The sequence below is a fragment of the Natator depressus genome, chromosome 8 (genome assembly GCF_965152275.1).
Source record: "Natator depressus isolate rNatDep1 chromosome 8, rNatDep2.hap1, whole genome shotgun sequence".
Lineage (NCBI taxonomy): Eukaryota > Metazoa > Chordata > Testudines > Cheloniidae > Natator > Natator depressus.
The window spans coordinates 46,883,733-46,911,656 of NC_134241.1; the positions used below are offsets into that span (position 1 = coordinate 46,883,733).

At 48.5% G+C, this 27,924-nt stretch overlaps 1 protein-coding gene across 1 annotated transcript; it reads left to right on the plus strand.

Annotated features, from left to right (window-relative positions):
- The first annotated feature begins 457 nt into the window (after positions 1-457).
- LOC141992685 (INO80 complex subunit E-like) lies at positions 458-12,652 on the plus strand. The gene is given in 5 exon segments (XM_074962017.1): positions 458-469; positions 11,689-11,914; positions 11,917-12,074; positions 12,077-12,158; positions 12,161-12,652. Coding segments are annotated over 5 exon segments (708 nt in total). The 3' UTR covers positions 12,391-12,652.
- The last annotated feature ends 15,272 nt before the right edge of the window (positions 12,653-27,924 follow it).

A 27,924-nucleotide genomic window follows, 5' to 3' on the forward strand; every position in this document is an offset into this window, starting at 1 on the left:
CCTCTCCACCCCGAGGGGTGGGGGAATCTCAGCCCTTGTTCTTGTTCCACTGGGGAAGCTGGGGATAGGGTCTCCCTTTTTCCTCAGGAGGGGAGGGAGAGCTGGAGGCAGAAGGCTCTGCCTCTTTCCCCCTCGGGAGAGGAGGGGAGGTAAGTGGGGGACTCCGATGGGGCAGCTCTTCTCCCTACTGGCACAAAAGGTCTGAAGCCTCATGCACTCTGTAGCCAGGCACCAGCTCTGCCCACTGCTTCCTGTTCAGCTTCCCACCCCCCGGTGAGGCCCCGTTTCAGCAGCCAGCAAGAAGGCAGAGTTCGAGGAGAGGAGTTTCCCGAGCCCAAAAGAGTGACAGAAGCGGACGGTGCTGGAGCCACAGGAAGGGCTTAGGGTTTTTGCTGTGGCAAAAAGGGGATGTTCTCACTTCCCACGTGGCAATGGGGGGCTCCTGTTCTCCACTCCGATGGGGGATCAGGTAAGTCACATAACCAGCCCGATACGAGCATGGGCTCCGTCTATGGACGTTGTTGGTCAAACAGGTGCATTTCTTGTCTCCAGACCAGGATTCAGAAGAGATTCTTAAAGAATTTGAGGACTGGGTTAGTGGACTGGGAAGCATTAAGCAAAATGTCATGAGGAAAGTAAAATCCGGTCGCATGCAGGTGGTACCAGTAGAGATTCCTCAGGGTCTATGGCTACCAAATCCTGCTTGTCTGGCACAATGGTGCCATTGGTTTCCAGTCCCTTGGGGTGGAGGTGGTGGATGAATCACCATTTAATCTCTTTTATAGTTTAATCATTTGCCGAGTGTCTTCATGTTTAAACCAAATCAGAGTTTTTAACTCCTGGGTGTATTTTCCAGCACAAAGCACCATCCAATGCTAGAAAACCCTCTACTGCCTTAAAACCCTTTTGTATCAAGTGCAAGGGATTGAATCAATAGCTTTGCAAACTCTTCAGGTGCAAAAGTGACACTAGGAGCCAGATCCTCTGGTGGTGAAAATGGCACAACTCCGTTGCTTTTGTGGAGTTCCATCTGTTGAGGGTCTGGCTTTCTATGCACCGTTTCAGCAGGAGGGAAAGTTCACTGCAAAGTTTTATATAAACCTGTGGCAAGGAAAATGTGCAATGGAAATGCAGACAAAGGGCCAGATTCTCACCTGGTGTAAATGGGCTGAGTGATCTTGTCAATAGATCTGCAATGGCTGAGGCTAGCTGACAAGCAGTCCCACTGAGTGCTGCTCTTCTCTCAGCACTGATCACCTAGAGGTGACCTCAGACCTCCTACAGTCGGTGGTTTCCAGGCTGACGTGTATAAGGTCACAGACAGAAGATGAGTGTATCCAACTGATCAAACACCGATGGGCCTTATAGCAAAGAACCCGGATTCCAGATACCTTTGGTCCCTCTAGGCTGCTGCTTATGAAGATGGGCTCAGATTTCTCCTTTGGTGACCTGCCCGTGAAAGCAAGAGGGATTCTTTTCACAGGGGCACTTGATGAGGCGAATTCTGTACTCGGAGTGGCGAATATCCACACTGTGACTGGAGTTACTCCAAAGGCATGTTATGTGCAGTCACAGGTAGCAGCTTCTCAGGGAGAGAGCAATGGCCTGCTGTTCCTCCTCTGGTTTTACACTGCTGTGACTCCATTAGCTTCAATAGCTCTGCTCCTGACTGACGTGAATGTGAGAGGGACAGACTGCAGCCTCCCTTGGGTTGCCATGCAAAGGCCGGCTGGAAGGACAGGCGTGGGCGAGTGCCCGGATGTGACCGAGATGTTACCGGCCAGGAGCAGTGCGGCAGAAAGCAGGCATAGAGGGTGGGGAGAGGAGGGTATAGGAGGAGCCGTGGCCTTCCCCACCACAGTAGGCATTGGCCAGCAGGAGAGACCCCAGGTCCCTGTGAAATGGAAACCAGAAAGTGCATGTAAATAGTAACTGCTGCTACCCGTGTCTGTAATGACTGACAATCACTCCCACCCTGAGAGGGTGACGTGGCCGGGCATGGAGCAGTGTGAACAGCAGTACCCTAACACTGAGCAGTGCCCACCAATGCACCCTGGAGCCCAGGCATTCGTGACAACCATCAGCAGGGCTGCCCAACACCCACAGCTCATGGGGAACAGATCACGGGTGGGAAAATCAAGAATAAGGGGCCTGTGCATAGGAGGCATGATTTGTGTTAGGTCACAGCTGTGACGGGAGCCACTGCATCACAAGATGCTGCCCATACACATGTGGGGGACCCAGATGTCTTTTGCCACCACCACTGAGCCCAAGGCAGGGAGCTGGAATCCAGTTTAGGAATGCGCTGCACAGCTGCAGACTAATGTGGGCGATACCAAAAGCAGGGAAAAGAGCAACAACATTTCTAGGGGGAGCGGGCAGCACCGCCTATTACAGTTGCCAGATGCTGTCTGTCATAAGACCCTGGTTTCAGGGGTTTATAACTTTACCAAACTTTAACCATTTGGTCTAAAATATCCCACGCTGGGTGTCTGCCTCAGGGTGAATTTTGTTTTTAAGTGTCAGATCAAACAATTCAGCTGTTTCCGAGACTAAGATTAAGGGGGAAATACATATTTTGCCCATATTGAAAAATTCCGTTCCATTGAGAAGCTCTAGCGCCCCCTTGCTTTGGAGTGGGGAGTTGGAATGTGTCACGGTCACTGTGGTGTCAGGGATGTGCCTTTTGCCACCGCTGGAAAATTTAGCCAAGTTTTAAGCCTCTGAAACATCTCAGTGTGCACATGATCAGCGGAGACGTGTTAGAGAACGCCACCTATAACTGCTGAAGATTCCTTCTGCACTGAGCATGCTCCATCACCTCACAGCTCCTAGAGCTGACCAGACTGCATGTACTGTCCCCACTGAGCTACTGAGCAGGCTCCCTCCTGAGGCTGCAGGGCAGAGCAGGACTTCTCTGCTGTTGCTACTTCTGGCTGCTGCAGTGCTGGGCACTGGAACTGATAGCACGGAGAGTGTGTCCTGTGCATTTAGTGCTCCCCCTGCTGGTACCAAGGAGCCAGGAGAGAGCAACCCCGTTGCAGTACAGAAGGGTGAAAATGAGCGGGTGGGGGGCAGTGGGAGAGAGGGCACAAGGGCCAGGGGATGAGGAGGTTAAATAGGGAGAGCAGCAGGAACTGGAGTGGACAGATGGGAGCACACAGGGACAGAGACATGCTAGAGCCAAAATAGAGCTGTGAAACCCACTAGCAAAATGTCTCAGCCCTCCTCTAGTCACTGGTCCACATAAAGGATAACAGCCTGCTACTGCTACCAGTTACTCTGTTTTTTAAAACAGGATATTGCAGACTTAATATTTGTTTAATATAGTTTTTGGATGTAAAGTCACATATTCAAAAGTTAGGAAATGCCAGAATTAAGGTTGTCCATTTAACCTTAACTTGGCCCCCTTGTGCATATACATTATGATAGTCACAGAATATTTTTTTCATCGGACCCTGCCTCATTCAGTGTGCAGGATGGAAGGATGCTGTTGTCTGCAGGACCCCTTCTTTATTTGTTGCAGAACTGGGAAGTTGTGTCATCAATGAGGCAGGGGATTGTAGGAAGAAAAAGGACAATCTCATGGTTAAGGCAGTTGAATGCTGCCCTGGAGAACTGGATTCTATCGCTGCCTCTGCCACAGAGTTACTGTGTGATGCTGGCAAGTCATTTACAACAAACTTTTCACAGGTTGTCACTGATTACGTGCTCCTTTTTTTCTGGGTTCCCAACATTAAACACCTGAGGACAGGTTTGTCAAAGTTCTGAGCACTCACAGCTGCAACTGAAGTTGCCTAGAGTTGTACTTTGAACATATAAAGTGGCACAAAATTGCTAATTTCTCTGAAAACATCAGGCCAGGCATGTCTAAATTAACTGGCACGCTTGACAATCTTTGCTTTAATCTCCATGTGCCTCAGTTTCCCATCTGTGCAGTGGGGCTGATGCCCCCTCATCACAGAGGGGTGTGTAAAGCAAAATTAATGTTTGTGAAGCACTCAGATACTGTGGTCAGAGCACCAGAGAAACATCCAGGAGGAAACAAATAATTCTGTGTTCAGTGCAGGGGTTGGGTGGCGTGCAGTAAATAAGGCACAGAGCTGTCACAGTTTCATGGCAACTGCACCTGTATCTCTCCCCTTCTTGGTCCATTCCAGGAATGCCCAGTCAGGTCTCAGGTCTCCAGGCATCCCATGTCTCTGGGTAGGGACTGTGCTATTCCCATGTAGGACAAAGAACATAACAAGCCTGTTTGGCAGACTAGCCCTTGAGAGTCAGAACTCTTTTTGGCATCTGGGCCATCACATCCCTTGTCCATTAGACAAGAATGATGCAATTCGTAGGTCTGAGTTTCAGTAATTCTCTTAAATAATATCTTTTGGTGCATTGTGGTTTATTGCATCTTTTTCCTCCTCAGTCATAAAAGTCCCGTCAAGCAGATGCTAGTTGCTTGCTCCTGAAAGCTTTTAAGTGCAAACAAGCTTAGTAAAGAAAATGGAATTATCCCTTAATTAATAATTCCTGCAGTTTAACATCTGTTTCTTTGATTATTTTTCTTTCTCTCTCGGAATATCAGCTACCGCACTGTCCATCTCACCTCAGGCCCATAACACTCAAGGAGCTACCAAATATTTACCGCAGTGTCTCATTTATCTGGAATGAAAGGCTGGACAGACAGATACGTAAGGTGACTATATAAAGAATTCTGAAGTCAGCAAGTAAAACACTACCCAATTATGTACTAATGAGTCTTTATAAATATGTTTTGATCCCAACAGACCTCACAAAGCCCACTGTGTATTTAGATTGGGGATGAAGAGTCCTGTTTCGCTCCATCAACCCAGGGCCACCCTAGCTTAGCCACTATCTGACCATATGCACTAGGCTGAGCCTGGCTTGATAACATCACTTTGCGTATAGTAGGCACATTGTGTACAGGAAGGGATCTGGTTACCTGGGAACTGCTCAATGGAGGCTGAGTGTAAGATGACAAGAACTGGGGAATGACTAAGTAAAAAAGGCATTAAAAGAGATTGGTTTTGAAACCCTATCGGATTGTCCTTTAGGGTGCTTCCCAATTCATCAGCCCAATCACTGTTGTTAAATGCTCTTCATGCAGAGGGAATTTGGGGAGTACCTGACGTTGGTTTGAGGGCTCTTTCTACAGGGGATTACAGCAGGAGATGTGCCAGTATGCTCGCTGCTGCTATGCTTCAGTAAGAATGGAGCAGGCTGAGCATAGCATACCCAGGGTAGAGGAAAGTGTATTTACTGTGCTGTAGTATGGCTTCCTTTTCACAGAAGCAATCTCCTATTTGCTGCCAATCTGGTTCCTCTCACTGGTACCTGCAGCAAGACTGGAGCCCCCAATAATCATGTTTCCTTCAAATGTCAGGTAGCAGAAAACCATTTCTCGTTCACTTCCCAAACACTAGCCCTGCTGGCTTCTTCTGCTCCGGCCTCCACAAGTGGGCCTGGCCCCTGACATGGGACAGCGAAAATTGGGGAGCTAAAACATCACTCAGTCCTTGATCTCCTTGCTGAGGCACCCAGTGCTGGTGAGGAGTAGGGCCAGTGCCAGCAGACAGGCGTCTAAAAGGACAAAGACTAAGGTCCTAAACTCATTTTGCATTCAGGAGGCCACAGAATAACTATCAGATGGCGACACTCTTCAGCCACTATCGCCCTAGGCTGGATTGGAAGTGGACTGGTACCAATGGCAAATTTGCTGGTACCAAAGCTCCACATGTGATCGCATGAGTAAAGCAGTACTGAAGAGGCTAATGCAATGTGCATCAGCATTCACAACATAAAACAAGGGCAATGCTTTGTAACTGTAGCCTCAAGAGCACAGATGTTGTAGGACCAGCTCCTTTGTTAATGTGAGTCAGCATAGCTTCATTGAGGATCCTGTGCTGAAGAGGCTAGCTTGGGATTCAGGAGACCCGGTTCAGGTCCTTGCTGTGCTACAGACTTCCTGTGTGACCACAGCCAATCACCTACCTCTTCCATGCCTTGGTTTCCCCATCTGTAAAATGGGGCTAATGTCACTTGCCTTACCTCAGTGGGATTTTGTAAGGAGAGGTACACTAATGGTTAGTAAGTGCTCAGGTAGTAGGGTAATGGCAGCTGTTCATACTCATTTACACTAGCTGAGGATTTGGCCCAATATTTGAAAAAGTGATCAATATTCTTCAATAATTAATACACGCAATGTGTGCTATTCCACTAACCTATTCAGTGCCTTTTGGGGTGGAAATTTTTCCCCTTAAGGATGAGTCCTACTGAGTTTAGTAACATTGAAATCAAGAGAGTTCTTCAGAAATGACTCAACGTCTCTGGAACTGAACAGAGAATGAGGTCCTTCCTGTACAGCTGGTTTGAACTTTCCTTTAGAATTTTACAGCAGAAAGATAATTCTCCATTCAATTCTGTGGGATTGATCACCAGCCTCGCTTAAATTACACAGTATGTTTCCATCAAGGAGTAGTATCCTTTATAAACAGGTGATGGGCTCTGGCAAGTCCATGGAAAAAATAAACTTGAAACGTATAAGTTGCAAAGAAAGGCATGCCAAATGTTAAGAAACACAAGCCAACTAGTAAGATGCAGAGGAGTGACCATCTGAGTTGAGGCTGGTTTTCACAATGCTCCGGTGTGTGTTTACAAGTCGCCAGGGAGAAGACCTCTCAGTTGTTGGTCTTTAAACAGAATCTTCCGTGTAACTTTGCACGTCTCTTCATTGAGGAAAGCTAGGGTATAAAATGCTGCCTGGTGAGTTACAGCCTCTTTATTCCAGGTTCTGCGATTGTTGTTTCACCTGTAATGGTGTGTAACTGGTGTCAATTGGCACTGCTTGCAGCCTGGAGAGCGTTGGACAAGGCAGAAAACTGAGTCTGGGAAACGTGGGAGCAGGAGGGGATGGAGGAGGTGCCAGGGGAAAATGGGAGTGGGGGCTGGAGGAGATGGAGGGGTTGCTGGAGGATGTGGGGGCAGGACAGGTGATGAATGACTAGAGGAAATTCTGAGTAAAGCTTGTCACAGTAAGTGTGTGCAGGATGCTTGTGTGTGCAAGATGAGTGCCTATGGGTACAATGTGAGGACGTGGAAGTGGCTGGGGGGATCTGTGGGCTGAGCACAAGGGTGTGCATGTGGGATACGCTATGTGTGTGGGCACAGGCAGGGTGGGGTAGGGCCAGCTTGGTTTGAATGTGTAGCTAACGGGACGGGCAGAAGTGTGGGTGGAGGGCATGTGCTGTGTTTATAGAGATGTGTCACGGAGTGGGGGAAATCGTTGTCTGGGGACAGGTAAGAAGAACGGCCTGTTGCCAGAGTGACTCAACTGTTTTTATCTTCTCCCATCTTTGCAAGGATCAGATTTTGCAGGGCAACTTCATGCCTGGAGCTCTCTGCAGCCTGCTGAGATGGCTGTGGGGGAGGTTGTTTTTAATCTCTGCCCAGCAAGCCCAATGTGGGGCCATGAGTAGGCAGGGGCAGGGCTACCCATTGTAGAGACTAAGCTGCCTTCCTCGGACTGGCCACACTTATTCACCAGCAACAAAATACATCTCCACTTCTTCCTCCGAATCTCTTCTGAAGGCCGAACTGCTTCTTCGGGGAGTGATTGAGGCTAAGAAAACAACACACCACAAATCAAGATTAAAACAGTGAGGGTGAAATTCACCAACATGCTGTGTTGAGGGCAGCTCGAGGCCTAGCCCACCACTTAATTCCTCTGAATATGGGGGGGCGGGGTGGATTCATGGTCCCATCACCCTCCAAGTCTGTGTGTGTGGAGGGAGCAGTCTCTGAGCTTAACTGAGGGATGTCAGTTGGGCAGGATGCATAAGGGGACAGGATCTTTGTGTGCACAGAATTGAAAGGGCCTTTTCCAACCTGGTCCTTATGTAATACCCCTGTGACTTTTTTCAAAGGGAATCAGGCACCCAACTCTCCTTGGCTTTTGGTGAGAGTTGGAAGCCTAATAGGTTTAGCCTCCTTGAAAATCTCAGACTGTTTATAAGATGCTTACTGATAGGCCTCTTGGCTCTGTGCAACTAATAAATATTACACTCCAACTAAATGTGCACTGCTTCCAAGGTGACTGTAATTGTCAGGATGGAGTAGTCAAGCCTACAAGCCTTGGCCTCTTAGTCTGCTAACGGGTGAAAGAAGTACAGCCCTGTTTGAGATGGCATTGGTTACACTAGCAAGTATGTGACAGAGCAATATATTCTAACTCTTTCCAGAAAAGAGCACTTCCACCACTTTGCTCCTTGCTGATGTTCCCTGGAAATCAGACTTGAGGAGTGACTGGTGATTGCCTTTAACAGATGACTTCAAGTGGTCATTAGCAAAGGTACTGACCTTTCCACGAGCTGCTGCTGCTGTTTATATGATAATGCTAAGGAAGAAAAGGGCCCCATGTGCTAGGGGCTGTACAAACACCTCGTGAGAGACCATACCTATGCTGAAGAGTACAATCAAAATAGACAAAGATTGGGAGGAGAAACAGAGGCAGAGAAATCATAGAAATGTAGGGGTGGAAGGGATCTCAAGAGGTCATCTAGTTCATCCCCCCCAAACCAAGGTAGGCATGCCTAGACAATCAACTTGCCTGAGGTCACACAGCTGGTCAGTGGCAGAACTGGGAGTAGAGCCCACGTTTCCTGATTTCCAGTCCAGTGTCCTGCCCCATCATGGTGCATTGCCATCATCAAATGAAAGGAATCAGAGCTGGAAAAAGGCCTGTTGGGTTGTTCAGCGTACCTTCCTCCAATCAGAGCAAGACTGTTCCCCACAGCATGTGATCTGAAGTGCTCTGTCCAATCCAACTGTAAATGATTTATCCTACCCCAATGCAAATGGTTCATTTTCTCTGGTTATGACCCATTGTGTACTATGTTGTCTACATTTAAGGGATTGTGCTTCTCTCTAGCCGAACTGTCCTGGGCTGTTATCTCATTGAGCTTAAAAAGTAAGGACCCAGTTGTGCAAGCCTTCCTTGGACACTTAGACAAGTAGCCCCAAACGCTCTGGGATCTGAATGAGATGTGGAGAACTGGGCCTGATGTAGGTTACAGTTTGGTCAGTATTTACATGGAGGACTATAAAGGAAAACCCAGTGGTGTTGGTGGTTGAGTAGCTCCGGCTTGTCACTCAGTCAGCACTGAACCCACTTCCCCAATCTGATGTTTCTCTGCTGCTGAAGAGGGAGTCTGAAGATTAGGCATCTATATCCTTGATGTCATTACATTTCTCTGTGTTGGCTGAGACGTGCTGGACAAATTGTAGCCCAGGCATTTACATTCTCTCTCCCCAAAATTCCCTCTGTTTCTATTGCAGCTCTTGCTTCACCTGGGAACTTTCGTGTAGTGTTGCAGATGAAGAATGGATGTCACATGTTACCCCAGAGGTGGCTGCATTTCAGTGGTGGGCAGAATGATCCCTGTACCACAAGACAGAGAGACCATGAAGATGGGCAAGATATAAAAACTTCTATACAGTCTGTGAAGTGCTTTGGCACCCAACATAGTTAAAGGCACTTTTGAAATACACTCTGGTTGTTCTGCCAAAAAGCAAATAATATGGTGCATTCTGCCTGATGCCCAATAATTAGTAGAAAGGGGGCTACGCCACAAAGTTGGGGTCGCGATCTAGACTCCTCCAAAGTTCAGCAGTGTTGGATATGGGGTTTTGGTTCAGGTCCGTCTCTGGCACAACATGATCCGATGCCTGGAAACAGAAGTCAGCCAAGTTCAAGCTTGAAATTTGTAACAGTGAGGGTAGTTAACTGATGGAACATGGTGGATTCTCCATGTGGAATCTTTAAATCAAGATTGGATGTCTTCCTAACAGATATGCTGTAGTTCAACTGCACATAAGGGGACTTGATGAGGTTCTTCGGTCTGTGTTATGCAGGAAGTGAGACTAGATTATCATAATGGTCCTGCTTGGCCTTAGAGGTCATGGCTTTTAAGGCCAAAAGGGAAGATTATGGTCTTCTAGAGACCACCTGCATAACACGAGCTAAATCTAGAAGTCTGGGATGATTAGCTGATAGAACTGCCCACACCAAAATGATTTACAGAGTATGAAAAAAATTCCTCATCAGGGCTAGGTTATCCAGCTTCTCTCATTGCTAGTGGGTTTCCGACTACTTGAAAATGTAAATTATTCACATTCTTGACTGGGCTCAGGTGAGCACAGGTGTGTTAGTCTGGTCCCCCCCATGCATTCCACTCCACCTTCAGGCAGACAGACCCACTATTGTACTGCAGGGAGCAGGGTGTCCAATGCATATTCATCAGATGCATGCAGTGGAGGAGATCAAATGCATATTTGGGGTGGGGGAATGGGGGTTGTGCCACAACTCACTAGAGTCCAGGGAAATAAGGACTGCAAGCCTGTGGACATTGAAACATGTAATCTGGTTTTATATGAGAAAAGCAATTTACAAGCCAAATTATCTTTTCCCCTGTGACTCTGCAGAGTAACTCAGTTAAATGAAGAAGGAAAATATAACCCTTATTCCAAACTCCCCATCCCCTTTGGCTTTCACACTGATTAGTCTCTAGAGCTATTTAACACATTAAACTTCTTATAAGGTTTCTGTCAAGAAGGATTAGCAGGGAGTTGACAGATTTCTATTAGGTCTGCCGTGAACTTTTAATACCCACCAATCAGATCTGTGTGTGTGCGTCTCCCATAGATCCTTACGGGTTCTGTTACTTTACATTTCTTCCATAGCTGCCATTACCATATATTCTCGCAAAATTGCACACTTGTATAAACCCCACCACATCCCTTTGTCTAAAGTGCTAAAATCAAGAAAAGGATCCCCAGACAGATCCTAATGTTTACCTTCTCCCCAGGGACTTGAAAATGCTTCACATACGTTAATTAGGCTTCCCACTTCGTGCTGAGGAGGGTATTGTTAGGACACAAACTGTGTTATGACAGATGGTTTGGACTAGAGGCACCTCAGGTAGAAAAAGCCTAGGGCCTGGAGGAGGAGAGGGGAATAGAGTGTTCTAAAATGCTCCAGGATCAAATGGGGACAGACCAGGTGATTGGAGACCAAGAGGTGAAAGGAGAGAGAGAGGGGCTGTTCCTAGGTAGGAGGGCAGTGAGAACTGAACTGAGGTTTCTGCAGCAGGATTACCTGTGTGCATTTTGGTGCACCACTGCCTGAGAGTATGTCTATACTGCAATCACAGGGTGTGATTACAGCACAAGGAGACACACCTGCACTAGCTTTCATCCTGGTAGCTCACAGTCCAGAGCAGTGAAGCCGTGGCAGTTCACATGCTTTAGCAGGGGATGTTCAAACCTGCCAGGAACCCTCTTTTTTGTTGTTTTTTTTCCCCTTCAGGGCTCAACTCAACGACTCTGGGATCAGAGCTAGCTCCATGAAAGCCAGCTCGGGCATGTCAACAGTCAGATCCCAGGTGCAGTGTAGACATACCCCAAGATCAACAAGGGTGACGTACATCATGTACACAAACACAACATGGTGCCTCATGTAAACAACTAAATTACCCAACATCAGCTGCACAGGCTGGCCGGCTGGCCAGCCCTTGGAGGAGAGCTGGGCTCAGCCTTGCCCCTGCCTTAGCAGCTAGCCCCCAGCCATCTTGAGGAGCTGGCTAATTAGTGACCCCAGCCGGGTGTGATGAGGCCTAGTGGAGCCGCCGGCGCTACCGGGCCCTGAAGCGGCGCCTGAAGCTGCTGATCTACGAGCAGGAGTGTTTCCAGGAGGAGCGTCGCAAGGCCCAGAGGAAGCTGCTGAAGGTTTCGCGGGATAAAAGCGTCCTGCTGGACCGGCTGCTGCAGCACGAGCACGTGGACGAGGAATCATCCGACTCGGAGGCCACAGCCTCCTCAAAGAACAGTGATGGGGATGGGCCAAAGGGGCAGAGCCACAGCCACTGAAGGGGAAGCGGAGCCCCCAGCTTGGCGGAGCCTCGTCCCCATCGTCCTCTGGCCTCTCTCTCCAGGTGACCTCGGGCTTCCCCCTGCAGGGCTCGGGGGCGCCCTCCCCATACCCAAGCTCGCTGGCCTCCCCCACCCCCACAGCCCATTCCCCTCTGAGTACCTGGCGCCAGAGCCCTGTGCCCCCCGAGTGCCCGCCCCGAGTGACGGGCCAAAGGCACCCGCAAGCTAAAGATGTCCCTGACACCGGCCACCCATCCCGACTGCTCAGTGGTGGGGGGTCTCCTCTTCTCTTCGCCCCAGGGGGGCTCCCTGGCCTCCCTTTCCTCCAAGCTCCCGCCCCCCACCATTCTCAGCACCGTGCCTCAGCAAATGTTCAGTGATGCGGGGGACGGGAGTGGTGAAGACCCCCTGAACGGGGATGATGAGCTTGTCATAGATATCCCGGAATAGGGGAGTTTGGGGGGCAGCCCCCCAGATACACACATCTCAGCACTGTGGTGGGGGCCCCAAGAGGCCCCCCAAGTTTATTTCACATCCATTCCGGTGGCATTAACAGGCTCCAGACATGCAAATTAACCAAATAAACAGGATTTTGGTATTAAAAAAAAAATAAGAAAATGAAAGACTGACCCCCAGCTGTGGTGGGGCAGCAGGGTGAGTGCTACTTAATCAGAGCTGGCAAGTCAGTAGAGGGGGAGACCCTGGAGGGAGTAACAAGGGGAGCTCCCTCTGGAGGAGCCTGAGGAAGTCAGGGTGAGTCACCCTTTGGAAGCCCTGAGTTAGGGCCTGTGGCAGGAGAAAGAGACCCATAGGGAGCACAGCAGGCTTCTGTGTGGGAGAACCCTGAGTTAGGGCCTGTGACAAGAGCTGGGAGATCCCCACAATTACGCTCGGGAGTCCCTGGTGAAGGGAAGCAGCCAGGGAATCCTGCTGGGGAAGAAGCAAGACATGAGGTGCTCTGCCAGGGCTGAGAAGCAGAGGGCATCAATGGCACCTGAGAGAGACAGAAGCACTATTAGTTTGGGCATGTGATTTAGACTCTAAGTTGAACCTTTGTTATACCGGAAGGGGAGTGAACTGTTGCGTGACTTGGCTAGAGGGCCGAGCCCAGAGAGAGAGATGGGAGAAGACATTGGCTGGGACTGGCCATTGTGGCCAAGGAAGTGACTGTGAAGCGGGGTACAAGAGGCCAAGTCCCCTGCAACCCCTCATTCAGACAGCACGGGGGGGGGCCCAGAGGTGAGGATGTGCCCTTACAATTGGATGTTGCATCACTGATTTCTCTAATAGCACAGATGGATCTGCTGTAAGGCCCCCAAGCTGACCACTGCTCGCATGGGCATTGCTTGAATTCTGAATTTTTTTTACATTTTTTTTTTACAAATTTGAATTTCAACCCCCAAAATGTCTCTTTCCCAATGAATAATGTTGTCCCCATGTCATTGCTAGTTTTTGATGAGCTTTAATTGTTCTTTCCATTGTGCAGAGGGGTGCAATGAATCACAGAAGCGATGGGCCAAGCGATGCTCACTGGGAGGTGCAGCGACTCACACTAGTAGTCCCATTGACGAAAGTGTGTCCACTCATGCATGTAGCTGCTCACCTGTGCCAGTGAGGGGTCCAGAATATGATCTAAGTGACTTTCACTAGTGCACACAGCACATCAGCGGAGGATCTGGGAATAAAACCAGGAGTCCTGACGGCAGGCCCTTCCTCTAACCACTCCCAAAAGCTGTCTGGTTTAGTATGGCTGCATTTACGCACCCGAAGTTGATTTGTCTAGGATAATGTGCCATTGCTATATGTGGATACAACATGTTGGGAACAGGGGTACCCTTTCAGGTCTGATGGGGGCTGTCAGGTTTTGGTTCCCAACACTACAGAGAAACATTCATGTGCTGTTAAAAGAACTGTTGTCACTGGCTGTTTTTCATGAGACCATTTAGATAATTAGATTCTGTAAGATGTTGAGCGTGTTGGTTTTAAGACATTCTTAAATGCTGAGCTAGTGCAACAGGGCAGTGTCTCTGACAATCTTGCTTTCATAGCAATTTGCATGCTGTTAGGTCTGGCTTTGACTGAGGGAATACAGTGTTGCTAACTCTCATAATTTTACCATGAGTCTCTCGATATTTAGTGTCTTTCTTAAAGCCCTAGCATCTGGACTCGTGATTACATGAGAAATTCAGTGTGTGTGTTTATATTAAAAAAAAAAGTTTCTAGCCCAAATGGTTGCAAAGGAAAGCTTGAAAACATGACCCCAATACACCCCTAAGGCTGAGAAACCAGAAGACAACCCCCCATCCCCAAATTACTGGGGGAAAAAAAAATCTCATGATTTTAAAGGGAATATCCTGAGTATTTTTTTGAGACCTGGCTCATTATTTTGGAATGATTACAGCTGGCGATAGTAAGTGTATCACCCCTGAAGTACATCTGCATGTATTCATCGTTCTTCACAATTCTCAGTGTTTCATTTACTGGGAAATAGGGATTCCCCAGTGGGTAATTCACCCCCTACAAAAAATCTCCGAACTGTTGATATGAGTCAGCAGTGTGCCCTTGTTGCCAAGAAGGCCAATGGCATTTTGGGATGTATAAGTAGGGGCATAGCGAGCAGATCGAGGGACGTGATCGTTCCCCTCTATTCGACATTGGTGAGGCCTCATCTGGAGTACTGTGTCCAGTTTTGGGCCCCATACTACAAGAAGGATGTGGATAAATTGGAGAGAGTCCAGCGAAGGGCAACAAAAATGATTAGGGGTCTGGAACACATGACTTATGAGGAGAGGCTGAGGGAACTGGGATTGTTTAGTCTGCAGAAGAGAAGAATGAGGGGGGATTTGATAGCTGCTTTCAACTACCTGAGAGGTGGTTCCAGAGAGGATGGTTCTAGACTATTCTTAGTGGTAGAAGAGGACAAGACAAGGAGTAATGGTCTCAAGTTGCAGTGGGGGAGGTTTAGGTTGGATATTAGGAAAAACTTTTTCACTAGGAGGGTGGTGAAACACTGGAATGCGTTATCTAGGGAGGTGGTGGAATCTCCTTCCTTAGAAGTTTTTAAGGTCAGGCTTGACAAAGCCCTGGCTGGGATGATTTGATTGGGGATTGGTCCTGCTTTGAGCAGGGGGTTGGACTAGATGACCTCCTGAGGTCCCTTCCAACCCTGATATTCTATGATTCTATGATTAAACAATGCCTGTTGGATCAGGTGTCTGCCTTGGGCCTAGAGCAGAGATGGGCAAACTATGGCCCGCGGGCCACATCCGGCCTGCGGGACTGTCCTGCCCAGCCCCTGAGCTCCTGGCCCGAGAGGCTGTCTCCCCTCCCCTGGTGCCGCGCGGTGCAATAACTTGGGCTCTGTGCTCTGTGCTGCAGCACAGCTGCCTGTCCTGGTGCAGCTGTGCTGCCAGCCACCGGTGCTCCAGGCAGTGCGGTAAGGAGGCAGGGAGCGGGGGGGGGGGGGCAGGGGGGGGTTGGATAGAGGGCAGGGGAGTTCAGGGAGTGGTCAAGGCGGTCAGAGGGCTGGGAACGGGGGTTGAACGGGGGCAGGTGTCCCAGGGGGCAGTCAGGAAGGAGGGGGGGTTTAATGGGGTGGTGGGGAGCAGTTAGGGGTGAGGGGTCTGGTGGCGGTCAGGGAGAAGGGGTGGTTGGATGGGGCGGCGGGGCCAGTTAGGGACGGGGGGTCCGGGGGCGGTCAGGGGACCAAGAGCAGGGGGGTTGGATGGGGCAGAAGTCCTGGGGGGGGGCTGTCAGGGGGCAAGAAGAGGGGGGGTCTGATAGGGGATGAGGGCCAGGCCATGCCTGGCTGTTTAGGGAGGCACAGCCTCCCCTAACTGGCCCTCCATACAATTTCAGAAACCCGATGCGGCCCTCAGGCCAAAAAGTTTGCCCGCCCCTGGCCTAGAGGCTTTGTGAAACTGGTGCTGGGTGCCTCTATAAATGCCCTCTTTCTGTCTTGTGCAATGTAAAAGGCTTAGCAAAGTCCTTGTCACTTCTCAGTTATCTTTATCATTCAGCAAGAGGTTACAGTCGACTCGAGCATCTCAGCAGCTCTTTTCTGCTATTCTGGCCTCTTGCCTGCATGCAGCATGTGGCACCGACTAGGCAATGTGGCTTGTGCGAATGCGGTAGCTCTCGGCCTCCAAGCCACCCAAGCTTCAAAGATACGTGGCTGCAGCCTTTGCAGCTGGGCTGAGGCTACCTGCACGTGATTTCTTGGGCCAGGGGTCTGATCCAAAGCCCAGGCAAGTCACTGGGGCCGGACCTTAAAAGGGACTTAGGTGCCTAACTCCCCACTGATTTCAATGGGATTTAATTACCTTTGAGGATCTGGGCCTGGGAGTTGTCTGATTGACTTCACTGAGCTTTGGATCATGACCCAGATCCAGGCTCTCGCAGGGGTATGAAGTAACAGGGAAGCTGGAGGAGGAGTCCTACACAAAGGAACTACTGTGGCTCTGTTCTCTTCTAGTCTCCAGAACAGGGATTATTTCTTCATTTCCAAGAGCTGTGGGCATGGCCTGCATACTCTGCACCCCGATGAGACCTGAGTCTGCTGTGCCCGCTAGGAGATGGGCAATAAAGTATCTTGCTGCTCCCCTGCCCCCATCCTGTGCTGTGCTGAATACAGCTCCAACAGGGCCCAAGATTGGGACTGAAGGGGTTTGGGAGATTGACTGTGGGGAATAGCGAATTTAACCACATGTTTGTGGGGGAACTTTTTTTTCCCCCCACTCTCTTCGTCAAGCTCTTGCTGGCTGACAGAAGCGAGGCCCTGTGCTCAGCTTGACGGCATGTCCCTGTTGTCGGTGTTCAATGGGATCATTTTGAAAACTGTGTCCGATCTATTCCAAAATTTCAGGGACCATTCTCGACACCAAAGGGCAGAAGCCTAGTGATCTACTGAAAATGGGAAAACCTGAAAACCCTTCTGTTAACTAAAATCAGCGCTGGATACAGGGGTAGGGCAGGGACGTCTCAGAGGTCTATGGCAGAGGAGCAGAGTCCCTCTGGATACAAGGGTGAGGCAGTGACTTTAGGGTCCCTCACCACACTTCAGCCAATCCCCCCTCAGCGAAGCTACTTGCCTCCCAACTCCAGCCAGCCCCGCCACCCGCCTATCTGGGCCTCTAGCTCCCACTCTGATAGGCCCCTTCTACGCCTTGCTCAGAACCCTATTGATTTTAGTGAAAAGCAGCCTGATTTTAGGGGAAATCAGACTCTGTTGATTTTGGTGACATTCAGGAAAACCAGAAGAGTTTAGACTGGAATGGGAGGGGAGGGCGAGGAGGTTAGCTGTAGTGGGGGTGAGGGCCTGGCTGGGTGTACATTGGGTTTGTGTGATTAGACAGTTGGCAACCCTAACACCCTTGCCCTGCCCCTTCTCCGAGGCCCTGCCCCGCTCACTCCATCCCCCCTCCCTCCATCGTTTGCTCTCCCCCACCCTCACTCACTTTCACCAGGCTGGGGTAGGGGGTTGGAGTGGAGGAGGGGGTGCGGGGTGCAAGCTCTGGGAGGGAGTCTTGGTGCAGGAGGGGGCTCAGGGCTGGGGCAGGGGGTTGGGGTGCAGGCTCCAGCCAGGCAGCGCTTACCTCGATCGGCGGGACGTGGCCAGTACATCTCAGCGGCCCCTTGAGGGGGGGGCCATGGGGCTCCATGTGCTGCCCCTGCCCGCAGGCACCACCCCCGCAGCTCCCATTGGCCACAGTTCCTGGCAGCCACTTCGGGAAGTAGGGAGCCCGCCTTAGCGCTGGGTCTCTGCTGTGCCTCCATACTTTTAGTGGCCTAAAATCTCCTGGATTGGCTTCAGTAACCTCTGGGAGATAGAATCCAGTTCCCAGAGACTCCTGGCAAAACCGGGAGGGTTGGCAACCCTAGGTGTACAGCTTGGCCTATATAAGCAACAATGAGTGTGACTCGCTAGCAATAAGTGATGGAAAACCAGAAACAAGTACATTCCGGTTTTGCATTTTGTACCGGGGATGGGACATGCAGCTCTGTGCTTCCCAACCTTGCAACAAGACTGGGAGGGTGGTCCTCCAACTTTGAACCCTGGCACGATTAAATTAAAGAGACAGGCAAGAATATTCAACTGCTTTCTCTGTGGTTAGGCGCACCATGGGAGGCTGTCTGGTGAATGGTGATGACCGATAGTCCATAGCGACTGGCGTGTTTGATCAATGCAGCAGGTAGGGGTGAAATGCAACCTTGTCCTAAAATCTTCCGACAAGGAGCCTGCTATTGAGGATCAAAGAGAATCGTATATGATTGTACTTGTCTCAAATAAGACGGTGAGACAAGCATGGGTGTGGTGATATCTTTTATTGGACTGGCTTCTGTTGGTGAAAGGGGGACACTTTTGAGCTTCCCAGAGCTCTTCTTTAGACAGATAGAGATGGTGTAGTTTGATATCATTTTGCGCTGTGTATTACGGCAGTACTTAGAGGTCAACATCTCTCCCCACACCCCCTCCTGCCAGTGGTCAAGTATATACATCACAGAGTTGCCAGTTTAGTCATTTTGCAATCCCCCTCCCACCCAGTAAATTCAAATGCCCCCTCTAACGTCAATTCCTGGGGAAAACACTGCTGGGACTGTACCTACGGCTAGTGAGAGATGGTCGCTGGTCTGACGAACTTGCAATCTAAATAGATAAAGACACGCTCCTGCAAGCGTGCCTAGCCATGTATACTTCCACATGCAAGCACATGCTCACAGGCAGGTATGCGCCACATGTGAGCAGAAGCACCCATGCTGAGCACCCCCTATTGATTGCACTGGACCTAGTGCAGGGCTGTAGAGAGGAAGGGCTGTGCGAAAGGGAGAAGAAAGCCCAGTTGCCCTATGTCAGCCCTGGCCTGGTCGTCTTGGCTCCTGTTGTGAAGCTGTACGGCTTGAACTGGGTGAACTTAGCCTGCTGCGCTTAAGAATAGTTGATTTTATTGCACAGCAAAATGCTTTTGAAAAGCTTGGCTATTATTCCCCAACTAGAAAAATCCAACCCCACAAGGCGCCTTTGAAGTGAGCTACCCGAATGAAACCTGTGACATCAGAGAGATGGCCGATAGGCAGCCGAACAAGGCTGTCTTTGAGCACGCCTTGGGGCCATCCAGCACATGCTTTACACCCTACCACTATAAACTGGAGATGAAAGATGTCCCAGGCAGCCGGCCTGACCCCATTGCCTCCTCTATCTCAACTCGATTGCACAGTGTTTTGCTTAGAACAATCCTTCACTGTCTGCCCATGCAGGTGAATCTCCCAGCTTGGCCCAACGTCGGGAATGCCGTGCATAGCAGGAGCAGTCGGGGGCGGTCTCTTGCCCGCTTGCAGGGAGCTCTTTATTGTCCGATGTTTTCTGCACCACGTGAGTGACGAGCGCTCCATGCGTGCAAAGAGAAGAGTAAACTGATAACTATATAGGTGGAGGTGTGGTGAGAAGGAAACACAGAGAGACACAGATGAGGAGGCAGAAAGAGACATGGGGAGGACATGTCGGGGTACTGGGGTCAGGGTAGGGGCAGAGCTACTGTGTTTGGCATATTTGCTTCTGAACCTGGCAGATGTCATGACTCCTTCTCCTCCATCAGAGGAGTCATAGGGCCAGGAGAGGCATGAGGAGCATGGGCATTGAATCAGCCATGCTGGAAGTGTGTCCTGTGGGTAGCAGAGAGAGGCCTCTGATGCCAGGCTACAACTGAAGTTCCAAAAGTTACCCTCCACTCCCATCTCTCTGTGCACTTCGGTCTCCTAGCACTGGAGCATCTGAACACAATGCCATGTGTTTATCCTCACAGCAGCCGGATGCGGGGGTAGGGAAGGATCATAGCCTTCATTTACAGATGGGAAGACTAGGTCCAGACTCAAGGGAGTCCATGGCAAAGCCAGAAATTGAACCTAGATTCCCTAAGAGGCTGTGCAGTGCTTTAACCACATATTCCTAGGTTATATGGGCAGAAGGCCCGCATCTGTGAGGCCGACTCTATAAGGGATGGAATAATGAAACAATCTCACCCATTATAGCCCTGGCTCTGAGCTGCTCTGCTCTGGGAGAAGGATTGAAAAGATCATGTTGATGCCTCTCCGATGCTATTTGAAGCATTAAGAGCTCTTTGAACCTCTTCTGCCTGTGGAAGACACCCGGAGACAGGTCTCTACTAATGGATGGTCTCCTGGAGATGGAAAAAGGCCAGGTGCTCATGCCCATTGTTATATATAACCATCAATACTCACTTTTGTTGTTTTTATAATATACCTTATATTTAGACAGTAGCTCATGCATGTCAAAGGAGACATTGAGATTGTAACCTCTCCAATAAGACTAGCTTTTAAAAAAAGCAAGGTGAGACCACAGTTCAGAGAAGGAAGTTGGGGGATTATTGAGGAGAAGGAAGAAGGGTAGATGAACATTGGTGTTCATTACAGATCCTGTGGCACCTTCCACAAAAGTGGAAGGATTTGTTCCAGTGTCCTGCCTGTTACGGTGGAAGAGGATGAGAACTGATCCCTGACCCTGACTCCACAGAACGAATAGGTTGGTTGGTCCTCAGGACCTTAAGTATCTGCTGCTGCCCATGATTGGAAACAGGTCACTGGACTAGATGGGTCTGATGCTGTATCGCAATCCCTATGTTACCATGGTGTACAGATTTCAAGAGAGTAGTTCTAAAAGGATACTTGAATTGTTGAAATCCCATAAGACAGTCCCATGACCCCCTGGTGACTTTTAAGGGAAAGGTCAAGATCCAATTTTTCTACGTTCTCAGCCACCCATATTGGGCAAGTGCCCAAAATTCACAATTCTCACTCAGTGGGAACATGGAAATTAATGGTCACTTGGTCACTCATCCCGTTACATTATATTAGATCATTAAAACTCAACTTCATTCCTCAACACCACAAACAAAATATGTTCTGTGATGTATAGTTCCTGGGTTGGGGCTAATTGTGTGTGTGTTAGGGCACTGGCCGAACCAATACCCCAGATCAGAGAGCTAAGGGAGTGTTCTGATCCAGAGCTGAACTTTACTGCACAAGCCCAACTCGGCCCTAGTTTGCTCACGTGGGTTCATTGAAGTAATAATAGAACTATTCGCAGATGTAAAGTTAGGCATGGCTGTTAATGTTTGCAGAACTGAGGTCTTGCAAAACTCAGAATTCGGAACGGATTCCCCACTCGTTGTTCAGTGCAGATAGGTGAGGTGCTACTTCACAGCTGTTGGCTTTAGATGAACTCCTTAAATGTTAATATTAGAAAAGAGACACACACAAAAACCGTGAAGAAGCAAACAAAAAATCAGCAAAACAAAGGAAAATGTAGGAAGAGTAATTTGAAAAAATAAAATAAAAAGAGAAACAGGAGAACAAAGAAATAGCACTAAAGATGTGCCAGTGACATTGAGATTTTAAGTGTGCTGATCCAGACTGGAATGGGCTACTGTAGGTGAGAGAGGGAAGAGTGATTTGGATTTTGTATATTAGTGTTGTGTAGAAGAAGGTTGATTTAATGGGTAAAGTAGCTTCACTTAGGGCCAGATTTTCAAAGGGGAGAATTGGGTGCTTAGGCACTTCTGAAACTCCCACTAGGCACCTACCTGTATCTTAGGCACCTAAATATCTTTAACAATCTAGCCCTCAGTGTCTTAAGTCCTTTATGGTAAACAGAGATGATGATTCTTTTGTCTGTCGTGTCTATATATATAGCAACCTTTTCATGTCGGGGCTGCCTCTCGCTATGTGAACGTACAAAGCCTAGCAGAATAGAGTCTTGGTTGGGGAAATACAAACGATAAACAAGCACCCATATTCTACCTAAGACATAACTAAGACCAGCTTTGGCATGTTATCATAGATGCTTTTTACATGGAGAAATGGATTGCATATATTTCCCCCTGATACTGCAATTGCTAAATTTCTGTGTTATGTTATCGTTTGTTAAGATATGTAGAATGTTTCTGTATGAAATAAGATCTGGTCATCCCCTCTGTTCCAAAAGGGTCATCAGCTGGGCTGATTTTCCTCCCCCTCCCCTGATTCTTGTAGCACAGCCATGACTTTGCTGGGACTATCTTACATTCTGCATTCAAAGTCCATTGGAGTCTGGGGTGCTTTTAATCTGTCTTCAGATCTGACCCAGTGTGGTGTTGTCATGACTCTGCATGGCCTCATTGATGGCGCACAATCATGGTGTCACCACGTTATGATGCAAACGGGTGAGGACGCCCTGTGAAAGGTGATCACTTTGCCAATGTGCCTGCCTAACTAGAGGTCACAGGAAGGCTGATGTGTCTCTGTGTCATGTACTCTGCCTCCTGGCAGTTCTCAAAAGCCAGCTATTGTAACTGGGATACCAGCTGGAGAGTCGTTATTACTCTGTCAATCACCTGTCTCCGATCTTGCCAGCACACAAATACAACTTCATCATTATCATTCTTTACTGCAACAATACAAGGCTCCTGAAAATAAAGCAGACAGATCTTTAGATTTCTGCAGCAAGGTCCAGGTCTGAGACCTTAGCACAGAGATGGCAGAGCAGAGAATGCCACCTGCTGGAAAGAGGAGGCAAGCTCACCCCAACATCACTTTCACCTGGGCACTCATCATATCTGAATCTGACCCAGGTGTGCATGTCACTGGCAATGCACAGCAGCCTCTGCATCTTTGGGTTCCTCCTACCACAACTATCAGCCTTCCCCGAACCAAATGTTACAGTGTGCACTTGAGATGGGTTCAAGCCACAAACCATTGGACCTGAATTTCAAACTCCTCCAAGTCTGAGGATGTTTGGAGGAAATGTTTTGGTTCAGAACCATCTCGAGTGGGCCAATGAGCCAAACCAAGGGAAACATCTAGGATTAATGGAGGGAGCGGAAAACAACAAGGAATTTTCTTTGTTAGTAGGAAATCAGTCTATATTCGCTGAATTGAGAAGCCGCAGGCAGCCACCTGGAACTCACTTGGCACATCTGTCAAGCCACTTGGCTATGTAACTAAATCTCTCAGTGCCTCAGTTTCCCATCTCTATAATGGAGATAATACTTCCTTTCTCCCGTTCTTTGCCTGTTTCAACTGTAAGCTCTTTGGGGCAGAGGCTGTCTTCTACCACTGTGTACCATGATGAGCTCAATAGGGCCATGATCTTAGTTGGGGCCCCTGGTTACTTCTGGTATTCAAATAATTAATAACACATTCAGTGCAGGACTCTATCTTAGCTTCAGGAACTCAAGAAAGAGTTCTCATATAATCAATTATAAGGAGATCAGGGGATATTAATATCCTAGCGATGTCATTTGACTTGTTTCCTCCAGGTGAAGACTGAGAGCTAGACTCTTAGCGTGAAACTGTGTTTTGTGTGATGCTTGTCATATATAATATTTAGGAGCAATAAGATTTGAGCTACAATAGAACCTCAGACTGATGAACACCTCGGGAATGGACGTTGTTTGTAACTCTGAAATGTTTGTGACTGAACAAAACATTATGGTCGTTCTTTCAAAAGTTTACAGCTGAATGTTGACTTAATACAGCTTTGAAACTTTGCTATGCAGAAGAAAAATGCTGCTTTTCCTTTAATTTTTTTTAGTAGTTTACATTTAACACAGTACTGTACCTGTACTGTATTTGCCTCCCCCCACCCCACTGCTGCTGCCTGATCGTGTACTTCCAGTTCCAAATGAGGCATGTGAACATAACAAAAAAACGGCCATACTTAAGGTCCATCTAGCTCAGTATCCTCAGTATTCTGTCTTCCGACAGTGGCCAGTGCCAGATGCTTCAGAGGGAATGAACAGAACAGGTAATCATCAAGTGATCCATCCCTTGTTGCCCATTCCCAGCTTCTGGCAAACAGAGGCTAGGGACATGTGGTTGACTGGTCAGTTCATAACTCTGAGCTTCTACAGCACTTCTCTGATCGCTCTGTCTAGTAGTTGGGTGGATTTCCGTCCTTTCTCCCCAGCCTACTTACCAAAAGAAGGCCTGTGTCCTATGATGTCTTATCTCTCCTGAGTCACATCCTCTATGCTTAGTGCCGACTCCAGAGGATCTAACCCTCTCTCGCCAATTTTTGATCCTTTTATTGCTAAAAGAAAATAAGATTGTGGTTATTAAGCCAATAGGAGAATTCTCCTTCCTTGTCCATGATAGCCAAGAAGCTTGACCTGGCTTCAGTAAGCAGCCCTTAGAACTGTGCTTGGAGTGCGTAACAACTACCTCCCACCAGAAGAAAGAACCCCCCTTCCTCTTCACCATGAGCCGGCTACATGAGCTGCAACCGGTCCGTTTCCAGACCACGCCAAGGAAACACCTATACTCGTGCTCCACACCCTTCACATCCTCACCCTCGTGCCCCGCCCCGACATGAAGTGGCGGGACCTCTGCCACCTTTAAAGGGTGAGAGGCCCCGGTGGGCCAGCCTATATTCCACCCTGGTCCGAGGCCCGCCAGGGATATCAGTTGGCAGCTCCTTCATGGGGCCGTGAGCACGGGTGTGTACTTGGCGTGGTTCACCCCAATCCCGGATACCTGCCCCTTTTGCGGCGTGAGGGAAACCCTGGGGCATGTATACCTGGAGTGCGCCAGGCTGCAGCCCCTATTCCGGCTCCTCACAAATATTTTGTTAAGATTTTGGTTGCACTTTTCCCCTCACCTCCTTATCTACGCACTCCCTGACCGTGGCCCCACTAAGTCACGGGACCGCCTGGTCAACCTCCTCTTGGACCTGGCTAAAGTAGCCATCTATAAAACCAGGGTGAGGAGGTTGGCCAATGGAGTCTCCTGTGACTGTGGGGCCTATTTCCGATCCTCCATCCATTCATGCCTCCCGGCAGAGTTCCTCTGGGCGGCGTCCACTGACTCCCTTGATGCCTTCGAGGATCAGTGGGCGCTGTCCGGGGTTCTCTGCTCGGTGTCCCCGTCCGGTTCCCTTCGTTTGACCCTTTGACCGCACTCCTGTCCCTGTTGTTCATTAGTTGTCCCCCGTAATTATTTGGTTTTCCAGGTCCTGTGGACCCCCCTCTTGGGCTGGCGGGGGGGATCCTTTAGCAGTGGGCAGGCTTTGCCCGCCCACTTCCTGGATCCCAATAAGACCAGAAGAAAAAGAAACCCCACCGGGAGGAACTAGGTCTTATCAAACAATTAGGTAAACTCGATCAAATCCACAACCTCAGCCTTGCATACAGGTGTTAGAAGGATGGTTTTGGCAATTAAGACAATGGAGTGAGGCAGAGCGATAGTTCCCCACCTGTAAAACGGAGGTAACAGCAGGGTTTTTTTTCTCCCACCTGTTACTTATTTGATTGTAAACTCTTTGGCAAAGGGACTGTCTCTTACTATGGGTGTAAACTGCACCAAGCATGACATGACCCTCTAAGGATGCGACCATCATCATAATACCCAGTGTCCTAGTTAGTTTAGAGCAGTGGCTCTCAACCTTTCCAGACGACTGTACCCCTTTCAGGAGTCTGATTTGTGTGCCCCAAAGTTTCACCCCACTTAAAAACTACTTGTTTACAAAATCAGGCATAAAATATAAGTGTCACAGCACACTAATACTGACAGTTTGCTTCTTTTCTCATTTTTACCATATAATTATCAAATAAATGGAATATAAATATTGTACTTTCATGTCAGTGTATAGTACATAGAGCAGTATAAACAAGTCGTATGAAATTTTAGTTGGTACTGACTTCACTAGTGCTTTTTATGTAGCCTGTTGTAAAAGTAGGCAAATATCCCGGTGAGCTGATATACCCCTGGAAGACCTCTGCGTACCCCAGGGGTACATGTACCCTGCTTGAGAATGACTGGTTTAGGGCACCCATGATTACAAGGCAGCTCTTTACTACGACTCACCGTGCATGTCAGCTTAAACCTTAATGGAGTTTCCCTCTGAGCACATTTTGCAAATGTTCCTCACCATTGTTTTGCTGCCAGATTTTTAATATAGCAGCCCATCCTCATGAGGCCTATTCACATTTCCCCTTTCAGAGATCAGCTGGTTTTGGGGTGTGAAAAAGTTAACCTTTTTTTTTTTATTGAAGGAAAAGTGTGTTGTATTTTTTTTTGTATTTTTTTAAAATCTTCTCCTAATTTAAAAAGGCTCAAACCTTCTAAAAATGGGAAGAGGTTGTGGTTGTTGTTGTCAAAGACCAAGCCTAGAAAACTTCAGCTCTGACGTTGACTCTCCCAGAAAGTTATGGGCATGTGAAAATGGAAGATTGTCACAGAAAATATTTTAAATCTTAGCTACAGCACTCTCTGCCAGACACCTACTCTCTATCTAGAATGGGTGTTATGAACTCCAGTCCCACTGAAACTCAGAGTGGTTTCTGCTTGTAACTCCCTTAGGCACTCTTGAAAATCCCTGTCCTAATTTTATCATATGAATGCTGCAATCTTATCAGTGGATAAATGAACATGTTGCTGACCCATCAATGGGATCTTTATGCATCTCTAAATGGCATTGATCAAATACATTGACTAGATCTCTCTGGAGCTAAATTTTGAAGCCTAGATCTAATATTGATATATGATCAGATTTAGATACCAGGCAGGCTGGTGACGACAGCAGCCAAATGGGACACTGGAGCTTCAGGTCTCATCAGTCTGTAGGTCCAGATACACTAGGAGCATAAATACCTTTGTGGATCTGTGTCGTACAACTTTTGTGTATCTGAGAAGAGAGATCTTTAGGTTTCCAAGTAAAAAAGGGAGGGGTCAGTAAGACTGCTAGCTTGTAGAGCAGCATTGTGATTAGCTTGGAAGAAGGCCAATCACTGGTGTTCACGTAAACAGGAGAGTGTTGTTCTGAAAAGAAGCCCTGAACATGGAGAAGAGAGAAAATTAGTGGCTCACAGAATGAACATGTGTTAGGCTCCTGGGCTGAAAAGCATTCTTCTCCAACAGTAGACCATGCCAGCTGCTTCAGAGAAAGATGTCTAGCCCCCCTAGCACAGAGTTTTTCCTGACCCTAGCTGGTGACGACCTGATGGCTTGAAGAATGGGGATTGGTAACATATATCATTTTTATCCTCAGAAACCTAGTTATGGATGGAACTTTTATGATGGAGTCACAGGAGTCAACCCATAGTTCAAATTGCAAGACAGATCATGAGTTCGGTCTCCTTGAAAAGGCAGCAAATGGAGAAGCCAAAAGGAACTTCAGAGAGCCATTTGCCCAGTCTCAAGAAAGCCAGTGGAGACCTCTGGAACCACCTGAGTGTAGAAGACCTTGGAAAAGACAGTGGATCTCCTGCCATAGCTGCATCTTTTGCACCTTGATAGTTCTGTGAGGGGGATGATTGTATGTCAGTCATGCCTGTTTAAAAATCAGAGGTGATATTGGCTGTAGCACTGTTAGATCTGATCCAAAGATTAGCCTCTGTCTCTCGCAAAGCTCTTGAAAATTATTTAGCCAGTCATACAATCTCTAGAAGGCAGTTAGCCATCCAGACAGCAAGGCTGTGTGGGCTGTGAACTGGAGTGTGCAAAATATGCACTTGCAGAGGACATGGACGGAAGCTCCTTGACCTAGGCTGAAAAAGGGGCGCATAGAATAAAATGAAGGCAACAACAAACTGAGAATTCCACGTCCTGCTGAGGGAGGTGAATGTGAAAAAAAGCCAGAGAAACAACTAGCAGTGCCATACAACCAACCAACCAACCAAAACCCCTGGATGAGTACTGGAGGGATGATGGGGCCAGCCTCGTGATTTGAGAAGCCCCAGCCTACTAGAATGGGGAGAAATCAGGTCACGAGTTGATTTTTCCTGCAGTGCTATGGCCAGGGTAGGTTGAGTGCTATGAGTACTTGGTTACTTCCCATTCTTGCCCTGCTGTTGGGAGGAAAACAGATGCCCATGGGCTGCAGCAGTAGCACTGGATACAGGCAGAACCCCAAGAAGCCACTTACTTTGTGCTTAAGGCTGAGATGTAGCTAGGTGCAGTTACTAGAGACCAACCAGCCTCCTTTCTACCCTACGT